Below are 22567 nucleotides of genomic sequence, written 5' to 3' on the forward strand. Positions count from 1 at the left end.
GATGTGCAGGGCTCCCAAGGAAGCTGAGCGGGGACAGCATTGCTAATTGCGCACCGGATAAAGCTCTGGGTGGCAATGAACAAAGAAATCAACAAAGCTGGGGAGCGCCACCCCCTTTAGTGGGAAATGTTTGTTGAGTGAATTTCTTCAGGGTGCAGGGAAACAGTCCTAGATGGGTGACGAAGGGTCTGTAGAAGATCTCTGACCCAGGGCTTCCCAAACTAGGGAGGGGGCCTGAGAATTGTTTCTTTTATCAAAAGCGGATTAAGCTAATCCCACATACTCAAGTGCTTTTAAGGATGAGGAAATTGAGCTCCTGAAGGATGTGGTAATCTGCCCGTGGGCACATGGCTGCTGAGCTCCCATGTTGTTCCCTCTGCTCGCCTGAATGCCCTTCTCCCCGAAACCTGACCTGCAAACCCCCACTTACCCTTCCAGACTCAGTTTAACATCTGCCTCCTTGGTGAAGCCTTCCTGGCCTTTCCTGGTAGACAGAATCTGTTGCTCCGTCCTCCGTGTTCCCACATAGCTTATATTTCCATAATTGCTAGAGCAATCAATAATATTTACTGAGCAACTTACTAACTGCTTAATGTGCATTTCATCCACACAATAATGTTATGAGGCAGGTACAGTTATCATCTCCACTTTTCAGATAAGTTAATGGGCTCAGAGAGGTTAAGTGACCTTCCCAAGATGGCACAGCTAGCAAATGCAAGACTGGACCCGGCTGCAGGGCACATGTGCCTAAAGACTTCACTTCGCTGCCTGCCCAGGAGCACAGTTGTGATGGGAGAGATCTATTTATGTGTTGGCTCCTCTCCGGTTTGTAAGCTCCTCTGTGAGAGATGGTATCATCTAGGAATCACTGGTCTGCAAACAGCAAAAAGCCCCAATTTGGAGAGCGTTCAACCACGCAAGAAGTCCAGAGGAAAGGTGGCTTCAGGGTGGATTAATTTGAGGGTTTGATGACATTACCAAGGACCCAGGCTCCTTCCTTCTGCTCTGCCTGCCTCACTGTGCAGTTATACAGTGACTGTCCTATTCCAGCCCTCAGAGCTGGACCTGAACCACGGAGAAAAGGGGCCACACCTTTTCCGTGTCTTTTTGCCATAATATGGATACCTTTTCCGGAAACACCTCTGGGGTCTTCCAGGTCTCACTGGCCAGAATGGCGTCACAAGCCTATGCCTACACCTGACACGGGCAAGGGGATTGAAAACACCATGACTGGCTTAGCCCAACCAGGGCTCAGCTTCTCTTCCAGCCCCAGGCTCAGGGAGAATGGGAAGCTGCCGGGAAGGAGGACAAAAGAGAAAGCTGAAGAGAACCAACCAGAGCTCCCAACACAGGCGTTAATGAGGAGAGAAAAACAGATGGCCCATCACTTACTGCCCAGTTCTTGGCCTTCGCCACTTGAAGACAAAATTGCAGTTGAACTAAATTATAGCAGAGAAAAAAAAAAAAACTCCTGTCCCCAAATGCCCAGCCCGGTATTTTTATCACCACACCCTGTAACTAGAGTATGACGCTATCTGACAGGTTCGTCTCGGCCACGGCTTTAAAACTTGCTAAATTAATTCGCCAGAGCACTAACCTTTAGATTCTAGCTTCTAACACCAGTGGCTACAGGAATCTTTTTCAAAAGCAGGTCAAAAAGGGAATAAAGAGGTTCATAAAAATGCTATTCTCACCATAAATTACGGGTTTATGTCAATTTTGACTTTCTTTCCAGAAACACAGTGTATTCTTAAAAGCAGGACTCATTCAGGCAGACAGATTAATTGCAAAGTCTACTACATTTCCTGACCTCCTTCTAGCTATCCAGCAGGATTTACCTGGAACAAGGTGTGTAAATACCTGCCCCTGGCAGCCAGGTATGTGAGGACGGGATCAGGTAAGCAATTCTTGAGCTCAAGACCCAACAGAGACATACCAAGGAAGGGAAAGTGATCCTCAAGCAGAAAAATACGGTACCCTACAGGACAGAGAATGGGGGAAAGGCAGACCCAAATAAAACTATGGCCCAGAGAGGTTAGAAAGCTGCCCAGGGTCACAGAGCTAATAATCTCACACATAGTCACACAAATACTAGAAGAATGAACTCAGATAGTCTTTCAAGCATTTTAAATACAGGAGCTAATTTGATCCTCACAATGACCTACAAGGTTTGTTACCGATAAGTAGTGTTAATCATCAGATGTTACATAATTGTTACCATTAGTATTAATAACACCAACAATACTCGTACAACCACACTTTACAAATGAGTACACTGAGGCACAGAGAGGTCAAGTAACTTAAGGTTACATGCCCGGGAAGTTTTAAACCCAATTTGGCTTGAGGATTTGGTCTCTTAACCGTTTCACTTAGTAGCAACCCCAGAGAACATTTCAAAGCAAAATGTAATCTGAGTTGAGTCTACTTGGATTTAATGCAATAATTTTTTTTTTTTTTTTTTTTTTGCAAAGGGTTTGTCCTCCATCATTCTAGAATCTCAGCCCTGCCCTTTATTTACTATATGGCTTCAGGCTAGTCATTGGCTAGGCTTCAGCATTCCCATCTGTAAAAGGGGGACAATCGTATTTGCTGGAAAGGTTAAAGCAGATGACACATGTGCGGGGCTTAGCCCCGTGCCAAGCCCATAATAAGCACTCGGTGTTTGCCGCCAGCTTTGTGGTGATTGTTAATATCTCGCTAGCACGTCCTAACAACTGCGTGAGGTAGGTAGGATTTATTACCCTCATTTCTCAGATGTGGAAATCTAAACTCATAGAAGGGAAACAACTGGCCAGAAAGGAAACAGCCAGAATGTGGAAATGCCAGACTTGGGAAACGTTCCAACTCCAAGCCTCCAGCCCTGCTCCCAACCCTCCACTCCACCCCCACCCTCTTCCCCAGGAGGCACTGTTAAATGAGCCACATCATTCTTCAAACAGAACTATGGAAAAATTTGAAGCAACTGGAAGTCAAGGCTCAGGGAGAAGCTCCGAGGAATATTAAGAAAGTTTTCAAGGTGAAAATAGGTTCATAGGGACAGATGAGCAGCACCTTCCTTTATCCGCAAGCATCAGACTGTGCTATCCCACAGTCTGAGCCACAGTGACTTGGCCAGGAGTGGGGGAGAGGAGTGTCCTTGGACTGGGAAGTAAAGGCAGGAGGGAGTGTGGTCATCTTACAGGTGAAAACACAGGGGTGTGTTTAAATACTCTCTAAAATCATCAAAGACCATTTTAAAACTGCATTCCATTGGGGCCTTGCATTTTGGTTTTGGCTTATTCCTTCGGTTTTACGGAACTCTGCATTTCGGTGCATTTGTTCAAGTTTCTGTTAGCGCATCCCATTGTGGTATGAGGTGCATTCAGTCCTGTAGCTACGGGCAAAGGGCTACGATAAGGTCAGCCCATCTTCCTAGGGGTAAGAGCTTAGCCAACCTCTTTAAGGCCCAGTTTTCTTCGTCAGTACCAGGAACATGACTGAAAGATTCCGGGATGTGGAGTTGCTGGGTTGGAGGCCAGCTCTCCCTGAAGGAAAGCCACGTGCTTCCTCTTCCTACATTATGTGGAGCCTTCACCAATATTTTTTTCCTTTTAAACTGAACGAAAGTTCTTATTTTGTACCTTTTAGTAGTACACAGATTTTATTTAAAAAATTAAAAAACTGGGGCGCCTGGGTGGCTCAGTCAGTTAAGCGGCCGACTTCGGCTCAGGTTGTGATCTCACGGTCTGTGAGTTCAAGCCCCGCGTCGGGCTCTGTGCTGACAGCTCAGAGTCTGGAGCCTGTTTCAGATTCTGTGTCTCCCTCTCTCTCTGACCCTCCCCCATTCATGCTCTGTCTCTCTCTGTCTCAAAAATAAATAAACGTTAAAAAAAAAAAGTAAAAAATAAATAAATAAATAAATAAACCAACATGCCACTTGCCGAAACTTAATCTCATTAACATTCCAATGACTTATTCACCAAATCATACTGAACACCCACTAAGTGCCAGGCACGGTGCCAGGCAGCCCTGAAACAGACAAGAGGGACTCCTTGCCTCATAGTTTACCGTGAACTATCCCTGGCAGTTCTCTATAGTTTTTGTTAACAGCTAAAAAGACAAAGACGCCGACTACTTTTCATTTCCCCATAGCACCTAGGACATGTGACGGACTGTGGTAGCCGCCTAATATTCTCAGAATTTAACTGAAATAATGAATTATCCTGTGAAACACGCATACACAGATGATATCCCACTTGTGCCCACAAGGTGGAGATCTTGCTTACAGTTTACCCAAGCTGAAAGCATCGCGTTTAAAAAAAAAAAAAAAAATTCTCAGAAGTTAAACCAAAAGACAAAAAATCAAATTCAATTTACTGAGCATCTATTTGGTGTAATATATTATATTAGGTGGTAAGAAAAATAAAAGGTTGTCAAGAAACATTAGTCCCTGCCCTTTAGGGAAACAGAAGGTACAGAGCATACAGAGAGCAGAAAGTATCTTTTACTGAATTAATATGTTTTGATGCATACATATGGGAGCCACAGTCAGCGCATCATCAGATAAGATCTATAAAAAGGCATGATATAGCTGTGTGGTGTGGAACAGATTCAACAAAGACTCCACACTTCAGCCAATATGGAAACACTTGAGGGCATATAGGGTAAGCACTAGAAGGCTCCAGATACGGTCTGTTGATGCCTCTGTTCAGCCACAAACATGAGGGCGTCTGCCCTATAACTCTAAACATTCATTCTTTGGAGAATAAAATATAATCAGTGCCAGCTGATGAGCTCATAAAGTCAAAAACCCCCATGTGCACCTGATGGAGGATAAAGAGAGAAAAGAAACACATGCAAGAAAACATGGCAAACCCTTGCTTTCAGGAGGTGGATTCCACCTTCACCCCCACCCCACCCCCATCTTGTGTCTTACCTGTTTTGTTTCTGGGACATGCTCCTGCAGAGAGGGAAGGGGGAAAGTCAATTCTTATCCAAGAGCCTTCCTGGTGGCTTGAACCCAGAGGTGGCTGGAAGACAATGTGATCTGTTATGTCATTGTTTTGGGTTTTTTCTCTTCCACCCCCTCCCCAATCATATTTTTCCCTTAAGCCATTAAACCAGCAAGTCAAATGTAATATCAGGATTCTTTTTCATTCGAATTGAAAGTCACTTTTGGAGACGAAAGTAACTGGCTAAATGACAACGATTTAAAAAAAAAAAATGAAGATGCTGGCAACTTGATAAAGTAATGAGCTTCTTGATGAAGGGAAAATCAGGTGGCACGCCGCCAGAAGGCCCAAGTTTGCATTTTAGTTTGTGCACTTGCTAAGTCTAGCATATTGAGCAAGCCTTCTCCCTGCCTCAGTTTCCTCGTGGGCAAAACTGTATCATTTCTTTAGAGAGAGAGAGAGAGAAAGAGAGAGAGTGTGTGTGTGTGTGTGTGTGTGTGTGTGTGTGTCCCTGGCACCTCTACCTCCTGCACTAGGTCGGATCCTGGGTTACACAATGCTCTCTTAGCAACCTGAACCTCTCCCAGGAACGTCAGCTCCTCGAACACGGGGAGAATCTGTGGGTTTTACTGCCCTGAGACCGACGCTTTGTTGAATCGATGAACGAAAGGCTAGGAGCTGCCCTAGGTGTTCTATTACTTGCACAGCCAGGTTTAATGCCCCCGTGAGTCCCACGGGAAAGACGGAACCACCAACGTCAAAGCGCACACGCCCGCAGCGACCCGCCGCGGTAAGCACAGTCGAAAAGGGGGGTCGGTTCAAAGTTGTTTGCTACAGACGGCTCCTCTAACCGGGCTGGAGTCACATCCTCCGTGGCTCGGAGAGATTCCCAGGGATTTACATAAAGGCAGGGTGAATCACACCGTCGGAAAGCGAGCAGGCGAAGGGACCCGCCCCAACACTCGCCAGGCGGCGCCCAGAGCGCGGCAGGGGTCAGTCTGAACTTTGCAGGAGGCCGGCGCTGCCCCGGCGCGGGGACCCGGCGACCTCTCCAACCAGGGACCGAGCCGCGGCCCTCCTACCCCGCGCCACTCCAGCTCGGTGCCGCCCCCTCCGACGCCCCCGCGCGGGCGCCGCCAGCCCGGCTTCCTCCAGGCCGCTAAGTCCCCGACCGAAGTGGGGCCGCCTCTCCCGCTCGGAAAGAGCCATCGCCGCTTTAAGGGGAAGAGGAGGGGAAGGGGGCGGGGGAGTGGGGGGCGGGGAGCCGCGGCCGCGGAGGGGGAGGGGGATCCCCCTCGCTCCCACGTGGTCCGGGCGCCTGTGAATCGCGCCCGCCCGAGGGTCTCACAGCGAAATACAAAAGCAGCTGGGAAGCGGCGGCGAGGCGAGTTCCCAGCGCGGGGCGGAGCGCCAGGCAGAGCCCCGCTGCCGCGATGGGGCTGAGGCGCCCGGAGCCCCGGAGCCAGCACGCTGCCGGGCCCGCCTCGCCGCCGGGACCCGGGCGCCCGGGCTCGGCTTGAAGCGGCGGCGGCCCCGGCACGGCCGGGGGAGCATGGGCAGGAGGATGCGGGACGCCGCCGCCGCCGCCGCGGGGCTCTGGCTGCTGGCGCTGGGCTCGCTGCTGGCGCTGTGGGGCGGGCTCCTGCCGCCGCGCACCCAGCCGCCCGAAGACCGACTCCCGCGGCGCCCGGCCCGGAGCGGCGGCCCGGGGCCCGCGCCTCGCTTCCCCCTGCCCCCGCCCCTAGCGCGGGACGCCCGCGGCGGCTCCCTGAAAACTTTCCGGGCGCTGCTCACCTTGGCGGCCGGCGCGGACGGCCCGCCCCGGCGGCCCCCGGGCGAGCGCAAGCGACACGTGCCAGCCCGGCGGCTCGGGCCGGAGGGGCGCGCCGTGGTGCACGGGGGCGTCTTCTGGAGCCGCGGCCTGGAGGAGCAGGTGCCCCGCGGCTTCTCGGAGTCGCAGGCGGCGGCGTGGCTGGAGGCGGCGCGCGGCGCCCGGGTGGTGGCCCTGGAGCGCGGCGGCTGCGGGCGCAGCTCCAACCGGCTGGCCCGCTTTTCCGACGGCACCCGCGCCTGCGTGCGCTACGGCATCAACCCCGAGCAGATACAGGGCGAGGCCCTGTCCTACTACCTGGCGCGCCTGCTGGGCCTCCAGCGCCACGTGCCGCCGCTGGCACTGGCCCGGGTGGAGCCTCGCGGCGCGCAGTGGGCGCAGGTGCAGGAGGAGCTTCGTGCCGCACACTGGACGGAGGGCAGCGTGGTGAGCCTGACGCGCTGGCTGCCCAACCTCACGGACGTGGTGGTGCCCGCGCCCTGGCGCTCGGAGGACGGCCAGCTGCGGCCCCTGCGTGCCGCCGGGGGCGAGCTGGCCAACCGCAGCCAGGCGGAGCTGGTGGACCTGGTGCAGTGGACCGACTTGATCCTTTTTGACTACCTGACGGCCAACTTCGACCGGCTCGTCAGCAACCTCTTCAGCCTGCAGTGGGACCCGCGCGTCATGCAGCGCGCCACCAGCAACCTGCACCGCGGCCCCGGCGGGGCGCTGGTCTTTCTGGACAACGAGGCGGGCTTGGTGCACGGCTACCGGGTGGCGGGCATGTGGGACAAATATAACGAGCCGCTGCTGCAGTCGGTGTGCGTGTTCCGCGAGCGGACTGCGCGGCGCGTCCTGGAGCTGCACCGCGGCCAGGACGCGGCCGCCCGGCTGCTGCGCCTCTACCAGCGCCACGAGCCTCGCTTCCCGGAGCTGGCCGCGCTCGCCGACCCCCACGCTCAGCTGCTGCAGCGCCGCCTCGACTTCCTCGCCAAGCACATTTTGCACTGTAAGGCCAAGTACGGCCGCCGACCGGGGACTTAGCGTACCCTGGAGGAAGAGAGAGAGAGACCCCTGGCTGAGGAATGGCTGATGGGGGAAGGGCCGTCGCTTCGGCCGCCGCCGCGGGGGACCAGCCGGCCAACGCCCAGCCAATGGCCGGAGCGGGAAGGAGGCTAAAACTTCAGCTTCACCCACCTGCCCCTTTCTCTCCGTCTCCTGCCGTTTCCTTTCAAAGTTCTGGGAGGACGAACTCACCGGGGGAAGAAGTGAACCATTCCTTCCGCCCAGCCTCTGAAAGGATTCTACCCTGTGCCAGCACTGAGTTTGGAGCCGAAGAAACGGGCTGCGGAGTTTGGCCCCCGGGTGGCCGTCTCCGTGGGAGATGCATCCCATTCCTTGGCCCCCGCATTCCCCTTCCGAAAAAGGAAAACTTCTGTTTGAGCCGTTGAGCTAATCCTGCATTTCCTACCAAACGCTGCGCTGGTGGCCCCGGAGCTGGGCTGTGACATTGGCTGGTGGAGCCCCCTTCCTGTGTTCCGCCTTTGTTCCAGCACCGTGATGGTGAGATCACTGTTAGGAGCTGGGGGAAGGCTCCCGATAGGACAAAGAGAGCAGGACCTTCGGAACCGGGGTGGGGGTCCTACAGACCCTGACAATGAGCCTGACTTGTTCCTTACCACATGTCATTTTGGCCTGAGGGCTACAAATACAGGACCGGCTGTATGCGCTGAGTCAAGTAATGAATTTCTTCTTCCTCCCCCCTCCCCATCGACCAAAATTTTGACAATGATGATGTTCACCAGAAGAAAATGAATTTCATGCACTTTACTTTGTTTTTATTTTAATTTTTTATTAAGAAAAACTTTTTTATTTGACAGAATTTGCCTTCTGTGTATATATGTGCATAAAGTGTTGTAAATATGCTAAACAAACTTATATTTCAATAAAAGGGAGTTTAAAATTTAGAATTTAATTTCTGTGGTTTTAAGTGTGGGAGATATCTGATGCCCTACCAGCTTTTTAGAATAAGCCTTAGGGTTTCTCCCTTGTGGATGTGCTTTACAAAACAAAGGATGCATATATATCCCAATTGTCACTATCAGAACTTGGAGAATTAAACAAAGACAAGAGCAGATTCTCTGTCCTGTTTGCTCAGATGAACCCTAGTGCTGGAAATTTCAGAGTTCAGCATAAAATGTGGGGGGGAGAGAGAGGAAAGGAAAGAATTCTACTTCCTGGCAAATAAAACTTTAATATGAAAGGATTTTCACTGCAATATATTTCTATATTATTCAGTTGGCAAATATTGTAGAACCAGATGTGCAGACTAAAATGTGACAAATGCCCCCCCTTTTAAACTTAACTACAGTGGACACGTGTTGCCCATTATTTTCAGCATTGTAATTGCTGTGCATCACAATATGTACAGATAATAAGCTGAACACATACTGTAAATAGGGAGAGAAAGTCATAAATTAATTCTTTTCGTTAAATTCCATTTTATCCAGGAGGTCATAATCTCCAACATCTGGACCTCTCCAACTCTCTTAAGAGTTTTTTTTCCCCCCCAGGTACTAATTGCACAGTCCCCTCAGAATAGCCATGGTGAGACCAAGAAAGTGGGCAGTACTTTGTATGTGACCTTTGAATCCTTGCTTTTTGGGGACTTCAAACTCAGAAAATATTTTTGGATTGTCTTAAGCTCCTTTTTGACCCATGAGGGAAGAGGAGAGGGGGGTTGGTTTGTGTTTATTTTAAACCCTCCGGTGTTTAATCTGGAGATTTCATTCGATCTCTGGGTCCAAGTGACCTTGCTTGTCATCTCATTTTTATTTAATGACTTCTAACTCCAAGCAACTTTTGTTTGCTTTAATAGTTGGTTTATTTGGTGTGCATTTGTAAGCCTAGGGTTTTCTAGACTCCTGAAGATAATTGAATCTCTGTGGGTTCCCCTTCTCGCTGCTCCACATTACAACACAGCCCTGCGTAACTTCACTATTTAAAACCATCCTTACCCTTTTAGTGCCTTATGCTAAGCCAAATCTTATTTCAACTGAAAAAAAAGTCCATAAACTTTGTGGGATAAGCCAAATTTTTTCATTAGTACAGCCGCAGAATGTACTGATGATGGCAAATACTATCTTCTTTTCAAGATCTTGTTCGTGTGAGACCTCTGATAATTATACCTTTCAAAAAGAAACATTTTCCATTTCTGATGATTAATAACTATATGAGACTTGCTGCCTAAGTCAGCCCAGGCTGCTCCAAGAAAAGGATAAATATTTAGCAACCTGCATTTTTACTCGACATGTTCATTGAGGAAAACGAGCAGGAAGAAGTTCGAAGTTTCACAGAATACGCAGGAAATACACCCCGACTCCCACGTAGCATCAGCATTGGTGAGTTCAGGGTCAGCAGCATTCTTCATGTGCCCAAGCCCAGACTTGACCAAACCAGAGCAAGAAACTAAGCTTCATTTAAATGGCTGTTCTCAGGTCCTTTAGTGAACCATATCTGCCTGTTCGAGAAGTAAGTGTAATTACATGGTGGAGTTGGTAAGGGAACCAAGGCTTAATTACAGAGAACGGGCCTTAACTGTTGCCATTCCTCGTGGATAATCGGTAGGCTATGGCATGGAAAGATCAATTAAAGATTTGCCATGGTCAGTGAATAGTGCTAGGGCCAAATCATTTTTCAGATGACGAAAAAAAAATTTTTTTACCTTTCGGGCTACAGCGTGATGTGGAAAGAGTAATGGATTCTGCAGGCAAACTGTATCCTGAATCCTGCCCCTCACCTATTTACTTTCAGCAAATCATTTAACTTAGTTCCCTCATCTATGAAATGGAGATTCCATCAGAGTATTGTGGGATTTAATGTTAACCTATAAAACATAAGGGCATGTAATAGGTACTTAAAAAAAAAAACCCTCACTTCCTTTTCATCTTTAAAAAAACCTCTTGCCCTTCTTACACTTCGGTAAACTTCGACTAATTTTCATCATCAAAGCCAAATCTAGCAGTTCCCAAAGTCAGTTTTCGGTTTTTGAAGTGTGATAATAAATGAATTCAACACAGTACTGAGGACCCTCTCCCAGTACCATGCAAAGCACTGGATGAGGCCCAGGGCACAGGTTTGATCTCTACATGGGCTTGAGGGGGTGTTTTCTGGACCCAAGCAGATGCCTCACCACCAAAGCAGCTATCCTACAAATAAATGAAGGTAATTTTTTTTTTTTTAAATAAATGGCTTGTCGCAGATCTATCACCACTTCTGGAAAGCATCAGAAAGTGATGAATCTTCGCAAGGGCTATCCTCCCCCCATTCTTTCGGCCAAGAGAAAGTAGGCAGTTGACCTTTTCTCCCTGGATTTGGCTATTGATTAATTCACTTCGTCAGTGACATGGTTTCTACACTATTAACAGTACTCACCCTCCTGTCTTCAGATCAGGAAGAAAAACATTATTTTAACACATCGCCATGCTTCTCAACCTTGTGCAACTAGGAGAGTCCACCAAGGCCTAAAGGTTGACTATGTGGATTAAATGAGTAAATATTTATAATATTCTCAGAACAATACCTGGCACATAGTAAATGCGTTACAAGTGTTTGTTTCTCGATGAGGGTGATCATTCTAAGTCCAAACCAGAGGCACTTTGAATCCCGGGCAGGATCCTCTTTCATAATCCTGCTTTGTCTTTGCAGTCATAGAACGCTTTCTGCATGCTTCTATTTCGGCTCAGGAAGACCAGCCAGAGTGCATGAGTCTGGCAGGAATTACCTAAAGCCCACAGTTGTCAGCTGGTTGTCTCCTTTCTGAGAATGCCTTCTATGTGAGTGGTCACAGGCACCCCCTCTTTTTCACAGGGAGGCTGTGATTCTGTTTCTCGAGTGGCTCATCAGCTCCAGGCTGCAGTCAGGGGTGGAATTTTGCACCTTCCGAGCTACCCAACAGTCGTGGATTATCCACGCCTGGCCACTGGCGTTTGTCCCTCTACACACCCGCTCCGCCTCACAGAGCGTCAGATGCTGTATGGCGTAAGGTTGGCAGAATTAGTGGAGGAGGAGAAAGGGGAGTCCAGCCGACCCAGAAGCACAGGAATTGCTCCAAAAGGGGGCTAGAATGTCAGCTGCCGCGGTATGGAAGCCACAGGGCAAGCGTTGACACCCACCGACTAGTGTTCTTCCATCATCAGAGTCGAATGTTAAGGATCTTGGGAGTCAAGAGATCTGGACTACTTCTGACACGCGGTACTTGAGAAAGTCACTTACCCCCTCTGGCTCCAGGCGTCTTACCTGGAACACAAAGTGATTACATGGGCGACTTTCTCATTTTTTTGACCAGAACTCATAGTAAGGCACACACTTTACAGTGTGAACCAACATGTACACACACATACACACACACACACACACACACAACTGAAACAAAAGTTTCTCAAAACGGTATATGCAAAAGGCGTTTAATATTCAATTTTATTCTATCGCCTCCTTCTTTACTTTCCAGTGCTAGCTGTGACCCTCTAAACTGATTTCATACCTCACCCGTGGAGCACAGACTCCACACTGAAAACACTGAGTTAGACGATGACGGGCAAAGTCCTTTCCAGCTCTAAGACTCCGGAGAAATTTGACTTGTAACCAGTTTTATAGCACCTACTACAATTTTTCTCCAAAGGGAATACAGACGTCAATGGTGTATAATCTTTAAAAGCAAAAGACAAGGGTTTTATTTCAAAACGTAATTAGGAGCACTGCTCAAAATCTTCCAGTAAGTTCTGCCTATAAACACCTTTCAGATCCACCAAATGTGGGAGGTAACTTGCAGTCTGTTCCAACCATGTGTGAGCAAGTAGTGCTGCTTTAGAGGAAAAAAAAAAAATCCTTTGCATCTCTGCCTTAACATGGCCCAAGGACGACTCAAGAGGACACTTTCTTTTCTGTGTATTCATAAAGATCAGATGTAGGAGTCATAATTTTTTAATGTGACTGTTTTACCAATTTCTCTTTTCTATGTCCTGCTGTGGGGGAAACTGCATTAATAAACTATGTCTCAATGCTGCCTGGCTGGAATTTTTTTTCTCTGCAGGACTCCACCGAATATAGCGAAAGGAATGCTCATTTTTATTTATCTTTTCAACTTTCTTTCCATTTAGGATATGTCTTCCTGACACTTCTGAAATTTTTCTCTTAATGGCACCCTAATATGTTTAGGAGAATAGAGAACAAATTGTTCATTGAGTACTCACAACAACAAAAAAGAACTCTTTCTCCCCCTGTCTTTGCTGCCATATGGTATCTTTTATGGTTTTAGCAGTTATTTTACACCCTACCCAGAAAAATTAAATAGCTTATGGAACTGGCATTTTTCTAGTATCAGCTTAGAGATTTTACTTTGCTGAGAAATTGTGGGTTAATAATAGAGAAATGTCACTTTTAATTTGATGGTCCTACATCAGGCATTATCTCTGCCTGTTTGCACCCTCCCTCAATGATTTTTTTAAATGCTCATTAAAGAAATTGTCCCCAGTCTACAAACGGCCTGGAGAAGCAAGGCGAGTGGGGAATGACCACAGCCATGATTTTCATTTCTTTTTTCTTTTAGTTGTGATGAAACATACATAGTATATAATTTGCCATCTTAACCATCTTTAAATGTGCAATTCAGTGATACTATGCTATCATTGTTGTACAACCATACCATTATTTATTTCCAAAACATTTTCATCATACCAGACCAAAATACTGTCATCATTAAGCAATAACTCTCCAGCCCTCCTCTCCCCAGCCTCTGGTAACTTCTAATCGACCTTCTGCCTTTCTGAATTTGCCTATTCTAGATATTTCATAGAAGTGGAATCATACATGACTTGTCTTTTTGTGCCTGGCTTCTTTCACTTACACAGCCGTGATCTTGGTCACGGAGGCAACACAATACCATTTGGGTCTGATTTCCACCATTTAATAACTAGCCCTAGACTTTCAGGTGAATCGATAAGCTCATTTTTCTCATCAGGAAAGCAATGGGAAGACTAGATGTTTTCTAGAATCCCTTCCAACTCTAGGAAAATACCATGATTTTATATACAACAACTCTGTAAATAAATTCCATCCCTAACTTCCAATTTCTTTTCTCTGAAGATTCAGTAACTTTTTAAGTGCCTCCTTAAAAATTCCAGGCCATGTGCTAATCACTGTGGATTCAGTGGTTAGCAAGATAGGCAAGTTGCTTGCCTTCAAGGAGCTTAGAGTCTAATGAGGAAGCTGGAACATTATCTAGCAGAAACAATACATGATTAACGCTATGAAAAAGGAAAGTACTATGGGACCACGTGGCAGGACTTTGTAAGCTGTTCTGGGAGAAGGTCAAGGAAAGCTTACAAGTTGGTTTTGGATTTATCTTTGAATTTAGGGAAGTCCTGAAGACAAGGAAACTACAAAAAGAGAGATTTTTGTAGTAATTCTAAAGATGTCCTGATAGCAAGACCACAGGGGGGTTGATCTCTAAAGCTTGTCTTGCAGGGTTGATGGAGTCCCATGTTAGTGGTTTAAGTTTAAGGTTTTTGTGCCTCAGGAATGGCACTATGCAATATGACATACATTTAAATATTAATTATCCTGAGGTTGGGTTCAAGGGCAAGGTTATGCTATAGGAATGTATATCATGGGAAAATTACTTCTGTCAATAATAACTCCTTTTTGCTTAACATGTACGAACAAACAAGCCTTTGTGTTAGGCATTTTGCAGGGAATTAGCGATGACTATGGATTGAATATTTATTTTACAGATATGGAAACTAAGCCTCAGAGAGGTTAAGGTCAAAGAGGTGGGGTTGCTACTTAAAGACAGATCTGTCTAATACCAGAGAGTACATTGTTCTTTTTAGTTTTTCTCTTTTGTCTTCCTTTCTTTTTTTATTCCCTCATTTTTCTTAATATTAGTCTTTTGTAACTGGTTTCTTTTAAGATCTCTTTGTTTTTGGTGTCCTGTAATCTCATGATGTAGTTGGATATGGATTTATTTTTGTTTTTCTCTGATAACATGATGTGTTTCTTAAATCTTATGAGTCTGTTTTTTTTCAGTCTAGAAAAAGTCTCAGTCATTATTTCTTCAAATGTTTGATCTCTCTTCTTCTTCTATTTTCTCCTTCTAGAAATAGTATTGGTCATATGTTAGGTCATCTTTCTCTGTCCTCCATGGCCCAAGTTCTAGTACGTGTTTTCTTTTTTTAATTTTAATTTAATTTAATTTAATTTAATTTAATTTAATTTAATTTAATTTAATTTTTGAGAGAAAGTGGGAGTGGGGGAGAGATGCAGAGAGAGAGAAAGAGAGAGAATCTTTAAGGAGGCTCCACGCTCAGAGTGGAGCCTGACACAGGGCTCAATCCTACAACCCTGGGATCATGACCTGAGCCAAAATCAAGAGTCACACACTTAACCAACTAAGCCACCCAGGTGCCCCTAGTACATGTTTTCCATCTCTTAATTTTTCTATCCTGCCCTCCAGGTAATTTCCTCAGACCTGTTTTCCAGTTCACTAATTCTCTCTCCAACAGTGTGTAAACTGTTATTTATCCATCCCTGAAGTTTTGTTTTGTCTTTTTTAATTCAACAACTTTATTTTTATTTCCAAAAGTTCTTTTTGCTTCCTTGTTTTAAAGACTTTATTTTTAAATAATCTCTACACCCAATGTGGGGCTCCAACCCACAACCCTGAGATCAAGAGTCACATGCTTCATCAACTGAGCCAGCCAGCTTCCCTCTTTTTGTTTCTTTCTTTTTTTTTTTTTTTTAAGAAATTGCTCCTTTTAGAGCAATGTTATGTTCATAGCAAAATTAAGCCAAATGTACCGAGGTTTCCCACATACTCCCTACACACACACATTCATACCATCCCCATTATCACCATTTCCAAACCATAATTTCCCAGCAGACATTTCCCACCAGAGTGTTAATTTGTTACAATTAATGGACCTATATTAACACAGTAAAACCTTGATTTGCGAGCATAATTCGTTCCGGAAACATGCTTGTAAGCCAAAGCACTTGTATATCAAAGCAAATTTCCCCATAAGAAATAATGGGCACTCAGATGATTTGTTCTACAACCCAAAAATATTCATATAAAAATGATTACAATACTGTAATATAATACAAAATAATAAAGAAAATGCAAAATATAAAGAAAAATAAACAAATTAGCTGGCACTTACCCTTGAAAACCTTCAGGGCTGGTGTGAGGGAGACAAGAGAGGAGGGTTATTGTGTAGGACATATCACTAAGGGAATCACTGCCGTCTATTGGTTCAATGGAATCTTTTTCTTTTCCTGCACCTTTAACGAGAAACCTTTCCAATGACACTTGCTTTTGCCTCCTTTTGAGGATTTTCGTGGAAATGTGCCATTGCATTGCCATTAAACAGATTCATCGCTCACCCTGCTATCGTCTTGATTCTGGTGGTTGTTATCTACAAAATTTTGCACTGTTTCCTGCATTTTACACTATCTCCCCAATCTCATTTGAAGTGAGGGATTCCTCTGCCTTTTTCTCCTCCTCCTCTGCAGAGGAGATGCAGACGTAAACGTCTTATAAAATCTTGCAATTTTGGCCACTTGCATACCTCATTTGCACTTCTTGATGACTTCCTTCTTAACTTCCACCATAAATATCTCTTTCTTACTGCCTTTCTTTTCAACGCTTTTCTGCATGGGGACCATTGTACACACTCTCATGGATATCGGCTACAGGACAGTATGAATAAACTCTTGTCATATACTGTATGTAATGTAACTGGTAAGAAGGCTGCAGAGGAAAGGATCTGTATCTGCAGGCAGCCTGACCTAGAATGAAGCAAAGCATTCCTAAGCTTACGCTCATATGGAAATGCAAAGGGATGGCCAATGGGGCTTCGAAGTGACAAAAAATACACTCATGCCAGTTGTGGGCACCTTCCGACATTCTGAAAAATCACTGATTTCTGCCAAACACTCCAAGCTGAGACTGACCATCAGAGCATGGGAGACGATCACCTACAATCCCACAGTGAGAGGGGGAGACAGAGAGAGAGAGAGAGAGAGAGAAGAACCATTGGCTCAGTTGTGATCATGTGACATTCAGCATCACATGCTACTTGTATTGCAAGACATCACTCATTTCTCATGTTAAAATTTATTTTTTTTTCAACGTTTATTTATTTTTGGGACAGAGACAGAGCATGAACGGGGGAGGGGCAGAGAGAGAGGGAGACACAGAATCGGAAGCAGGCTCCAGGCTCTGAGCCATCAGCCCAGAGCCCGACGCGGGGCTCAAACTCACGGACCGCGAGATCGTGACCTGGCTGAAGTCGGACGCTTAACCAACTGCGCCACCCAGGCGCCCCTCTCATGTTAAAATTTATTAGAAATTGTTTGCTCGTCTTGTGGAACACTTGCAGAACAAGTTACTTGCAATCCAAGGTTTTACTGTATATCATTATCAAAGTACATGTTTACATGAAGTTTCACCCTTAGTGTTATACGTCCTATGGATTTAAACACATGTACAGTGACACGTATCCACCACGACAGTAACATCCAAATATATAGCTTCACTGCCCTAAAAATCCTTTGTTCTGCCTTTTAACTCTTCCCTCTCCTCTGAAGCATGGCTACTGATCATTTTATTGTCTCCCCAGTTTTGCCTTTTCCGGAATGTCATATACTTGGATTCATACATGCGTAGCCTTTTCAGATTGAATTCTTCCAGTTAATAATATGCAGTTAGATCCCTCCTTGTCTTTTCATGGTTCTATAGCTCATCTCTTTTCAGTGCTGAATACTATTCCATTGTCTGGATTCACTACAGCTTATGTATCCCTTCACCCACTGAAGAACGTCTTGGTTGCCTCCCAGTCTTTGGCAATCGTAAATAAAGCTGCTATAAACATCCACGCACAGGTTTTTGTGTGTACGCAAGCTTTTTTTCTCCTTTGGTAAATACCAAGGAGTGAAATTGCTATGTCAGGTGATAAGATCATATTTAACTTTTGTAAAAAACTGCCAAACTGTCTTCCAAAGTAATATTCAGGTCTTTTTCAAAACTTCCCATTTTTTAGTACTTTCTTCTTTCTCGTGTTTTCAAAATGCATTCAATCATTTAATGAATTCAATCACTTAAATTAGTCTAGTCTTTGGGGTTCTGGGGTGGTCTGATCCTGTTACTTGTATGTCTCTTGACTTTTGCACATACAGGGTTGCCACATAAAATTTAAATTGAAACTTAACTTTTAGATAAACAACAAATAATTGTTTAGTGTAAGTATATTGCAAGCAATATTTGAGATATGCTTGTATAGAAAATTATTTTTTTTCCTAAAATTCAAAGTCACCTAGGTGTCTTGTTTTGTTTTGTCTTCCTAAATCTGGCAGCCCGACTCCCAAAAGCTTCGTATTTTATAATTTCAGAGTGTAAGCCCACACTCATCCAGGCTCTTATCTGTGACACTTGCACATATGTCCTTCCCGAGAAGTTCCATTCCCTTCTGTCAGGCAACCCAGGGTAAAAGGCATAACGGGCTCACTTTCATGTCAATTATTTTGCCTGGAAGTTGGGGTCCCAGACGGGAATGTAAATTTAAATACTATACATGGATAACATCAGGAGGAGTCTTCCCGGAGACTTTTCTGTTCCCAGACCAGAGTTCAGGCTAAGACCAGCAATCTTCTCTCACATTTCCCTTTGCTGTAAGGATAGTTTTGCTGAGGGTCTTACCTTTATGTAGAGTGTTGGAAAGATCCAAATTCCCCACCCACCCCCAGCTGGAGCACATGAAACACACAAGAACACACACACACACACACACACACACACACACTCAAGGCAGCCCCAGTTTCAGTTCACACCTATCACTCTGATTTTGATTCTCTCTTTGTTTTGGACCCCTGGGGATTTTCCTTCCATTTTTATGAGCTCGGCTATGCATTTAAAAAGATGTTTGTTATATTTTATAAAACATTTATAGGTGTTTTATAGAGGGAAGGTTTTTAGGTCATGTAGTTTGCCTTTTTGCTGGAGACAAAGTCCATCTGAGCTCTTTCTAAACCCTGCTATCAAATCCTGCTTGTGATAAGCTGGCCCTTGCTTGAGGAGTAAATGCCCTGTTTGGTTATTCAGAGATTTCCCTACAGTGGAGACATTTACTTTAATAGGATTTGACCTGAAATAATCCATGAAACAAGTGACCCAGGAGTCAATAACAAATTCTGCTCCGTTTGCCACTAGCAAATTTGAGATATAGGCCAGGAAAATGATTAAAAGGGAAGAAAAAAGGAGAAGCTTGAGAACAAGAGGGCAGGGCAATGAGGAGGGATTGTTAAAAAGAACCACATGGAGTAGAATGGCCAAGGGGCAGCCTTTGCCTCTGGAACACCTAGCCCTCGGATTGACCTTCAGTTAGCATTAGAGCAGGAAAAGCAATGCCACATTAAGGCAAAAGAGCACGGGGCCTCTGCAGGTGACATTTAGGATTAAAGAAAGGTCAAGTAACTTCAGGGAAAATCACTTGCCGTCTGTAGTCAGCTTCCTGCCTCCGCCACAGCTCCCAGCTATGCAAGGTCCAGCCATCACCACTTGATCTTTGGCTGCTGGACACTGAAGACCCGAGACCCGACTCTGCCAACCTTGTGAAGAAAACAACAACGTGACCGTCACACACGAATCTCCACCTTGCACTTCCAGGGGCAGCACGATCAGTTTTGTCATTTAGAGAGAACATCTCTAGAGATCTATTATTAGCAACATCGAAATGCTAATGAAGAAGAGGTTGAGCATCTTTGACTTCTCAAGGCGTCAAGCTAATAAAAGATGTCCTCCAAAATGTTGCCGAATGGCTCCATTTTCCTCCATGCATTTGCAGTTGGAGACCTATCCAAAGTCTCCCTTTAATATATATTCATGACCCAACTCCAAAGAAAGCGTGTATCCTTTCCGATGCTGTGATCCCGGGTGCATGACTCATACCGTACAAATTATTGTAATGCCTCTAGACTTAGCAACTCAGAAGTTGGTGCTCCACGTGAAATCCCTATTGGGTTATTTTCAAGCGATTACTCATGGCTCATATATGGGCAGTATATATCAGTGCAGTTACATTGGTTATTAGACTATTGAAATACTTCCAACTCGGTTGAGAAATGCCTACTGCCCTGAGTCCCCAGAGAGCCTCTCCCACTTTCCCAAACACCCCCGCCCTTCTCCTGAACAATGCCCTATACCCATGATCCAGCCACTAACAGGTTAACACCTAAAACAGCAGGAAGTCTCTTGGACCAGTGTCCCAAGACTAAGACTTGATTGCTCCTTATGCAATTTGAATACCATCGCCTGGGTATAAGGCAAATGAAACAGCAGGGTTGTCATCCTAAACCCTATCTTTGGGGTGCCTGGGTGGCTCAGTCATTTGAGTGTCCGTCTCTTGATTTTGGCTCAAGTCATGATCCCAGTGTCTTGAAACCAAGCCCCGAATTGGGCTGGAGCCCAATTCTCAGCATGGAGCCTGCTTGAGATTTTCTCTCCCTCTCCCATTGCCTCTCCCTCACTCCTGTACTCATGCTCAACGACTCTCTCTCTCTAAAATTAAATTAAATAAGGACACCTTGGTGACCCAGTCATTTAAGCTTCTGACTCTTGATTTCCGCTCAGGTCATGATCTCATGGTTCATGAGATCAAGCCCGAGTCAGGCTTTAAGCACAGAGCCTGCTTGGGATTCTCTCTCTCCCTCTCTCTGCCCCTCCCCTGCTTGTTCTCTCTCTCTCTCTCTCTCTCTCTCTCTCTCTCTCTCTCTTGCTCTCAAAAATGAAAAAAATAAGCATTTAAAAATAAATAAAAAATAAATAACCCCTACCTTTGGTTGCCCTGCCTCATTCGCCTTATTCATTTATTTGGCAAGCAGATACTGAGCATCTATTTATCCCCCAAATATTTCCTGGCTGCTTACTCTGGGTCAAGCATTGTGTTAGGTGGGGGGGGGGGGGGGGGCAGGTCAGCAAACTAGAGACACAGTTTCTGGTCTTCTGGTGTGTCAAGCCTGGTAGAGGAGACAGACATTAAGCAAATCATTACTGTAATAAATGGGATGACAGGAAAATACATGGCCCTGTGAGAGTGTTAATAGGGGACAACCTCACATTGGAGGTTGAGAGATGTGGCATTTAAACAGAGACCAGAGCAATGAGTGGAAGTCAGCCAGCATAGAGGGGAAAAGAGGGAGTGGAGAGCATTTCAATCAGAAGAATTGCATGTTTGAGGCTCAGGGAGAAGGAACTTGCTCTCTAGAAATCAAAGAAGGTCAGTGTGATTGGAGAGTGTGGTCCCAGATGGAGAATTGCGATTTAAGGCTGCAAAGGTAAGCAGGCACCTGCCGAGTACCAGGCACAGAGGGCAGGGGATGACCCCTGCCCTTTAGGGAGACACTATACATAGCTTAGTAGCAGAGGGCTGGAATCTAGAGGAAGACTCTAGGTCCTAACCCTGGCTCTTCCATTTTTGACTCTGTGACCTTGGGCACTTACACTCTCTGACCTTCAGTCTCCTCCTCTGAAAATAGGGAAAATACGAAGATCTACCTTTTATGAGTTAACACATGCAAAGCACTTAGAAAAACACCTAACACACAGTAAAGAATCAGGAAACATTAGGAATTGACCATTAGGACACAGGCAGATTAAGTGGCTTCTTTTTTACCCATTTCCACCCACTGCATGTGTGGGAAAATATTCTGTGTTTAATGATCTCCTTGAAAAACACCTAACACTGTCCGTGTTACTGTCACATCAATAGTTCATGAGAAGCTTCCATGTTGACCCCCTTCCCATGACTCGCCCTTTGAAAAGCAGGCTTCATATGTCTTTGGGGGTTCACTAGTGATTTCTTAGCATATGCCTCAAAAAGAAAAAGCCACAAAAACCTGCTAATAAAGGGAGATCATCCAGACAGTGTCAAAGAAACAAGGCCATCATCTACAGAGCTGTTAAAAAAAAAAAAGAACAAACCAAAGAGGATAAAATCACCTTTCTGACATCGATCACAATGAGGAATAGAAGGAAAAGAAATTCAAACTAGAAAAGGCACGCCAACGCCCAGAGGTCCTTCTGACAGGTTTACAAAAGACTGTCCCGAGGCCTTAGTTGGTGCCCATAGAAATGTGCAGCATCTTGGAGGAAACAAATAGCCTTAGGTTGTCATTCCAGGATTATAGATCCCTGGGGATTCTGTGGAGCTGTCATCAAAGCCATCATGGCATTAATCACCCTGGGCAGGAATGGGAGAAATTGGAGGTGAAAAGGACTGATTAAGTTCTTGAGTCTTTCCCCAGAGAAGGCCACACGGAGATCACTCGGCAAAGTGCAGTCTCACGATCTCCATGAACTTTGGGATTATTCAAACCAAAGGCAGACAGCTCTTCCCTTGGTTTTATTATGTTCTGCAGTCTGGTGGGCCTTAGGGCTTTTTCACTGATCTAGGCTGCCAACACATTCTGTGAAAGACCACCATGTGAAGTTCAGCTGGCATGACCACCCCCTTTGCAGAGAGGGACCTCAAAACCTTTCCCACCAGGAGGACTTGAAGGGAGAATGAGCATTTGCATTGGTTGTGACCACCCGGCATCCGTTTCTTCAAGTGCATCTGGTTTACTTTGGGAAAATACCCGGTTGTGGACAGTTTGGTTGAGTCCTAAATTTAGATGCCCTCATGTAGTCAACAAGTGTGCATGAGATCTAAAAACTCAGTCAATTGAATTCTCCCTCCTAAGAGTTTGCTTCTTAAGCAAGGAAAAAAAAAAA

At 45.7% G+C, this 22567-nt stretch overlaps 1 protein-coding gene and 1 long non-coding RNA gene across 2 annotated transcripts in view; one reads left to right on the forward strand and one right to left on the reverse strand.

Moving 5' to 3' along the window:
- The window catches only part of LOC123380572, a 37534-nt gene extending 32522 nt beyond the window's left edge, over positions 1-5012 (reverse strand). Inside the window, exon 1 of the long non-coding RNA XR_006586529.1 lies at positions 4916-5012. This is a non-coding gene — a long non-coding RNA (uncharacterized LOC123380572). The remainder of the gene's footprint in view (positions 1-4915) is intronic.
- Positions 5013-6209: 1197 nt separating this feature from the next.
- On the forward strand, positions 6210-8708 carry FJX1 (four-jointed box kinase 1). Its single transcript, XM_023239768.2, has one exon. The coding sequence runs from the start codon at positions 6484-6486 to the stop codon at positions 7783-7785; it is 1302 nt and encodes a 433-aa protein (XP_023095536.2). The 5' UTR covers positions 6210-6483; the 3' UTR covers positions 7786-8708.
- The last annotated feature ends 13859 nt before the right edge of the window (positions 8709-22567 follow it).

Source organism: Felis catus, chromosome D1 (assembly GCF_018350175.1).
Source record: "Felis catus isolate Fca126 chromosome D1, F.catus_Fca126_mat1.0, whole genome shotgun sequence".
In the NCBI taxonomy this organism is placed as follows: domain Eukaryota; kingdom Metazoa; phylum Chordata; class Mammalia; order Carnivora; family Felidae; genus Felis; species Felis catus.

What these genes read in the sequence shown, in the direction of transcription:
- FJX1 (XM_023239768.2), top strand. Translation starts at nt 6,484, where the DNA reads ATGGGCAGGAGGATGCGGGACGCCGCCGCCGCCGCCGCGGGGCTCTGG.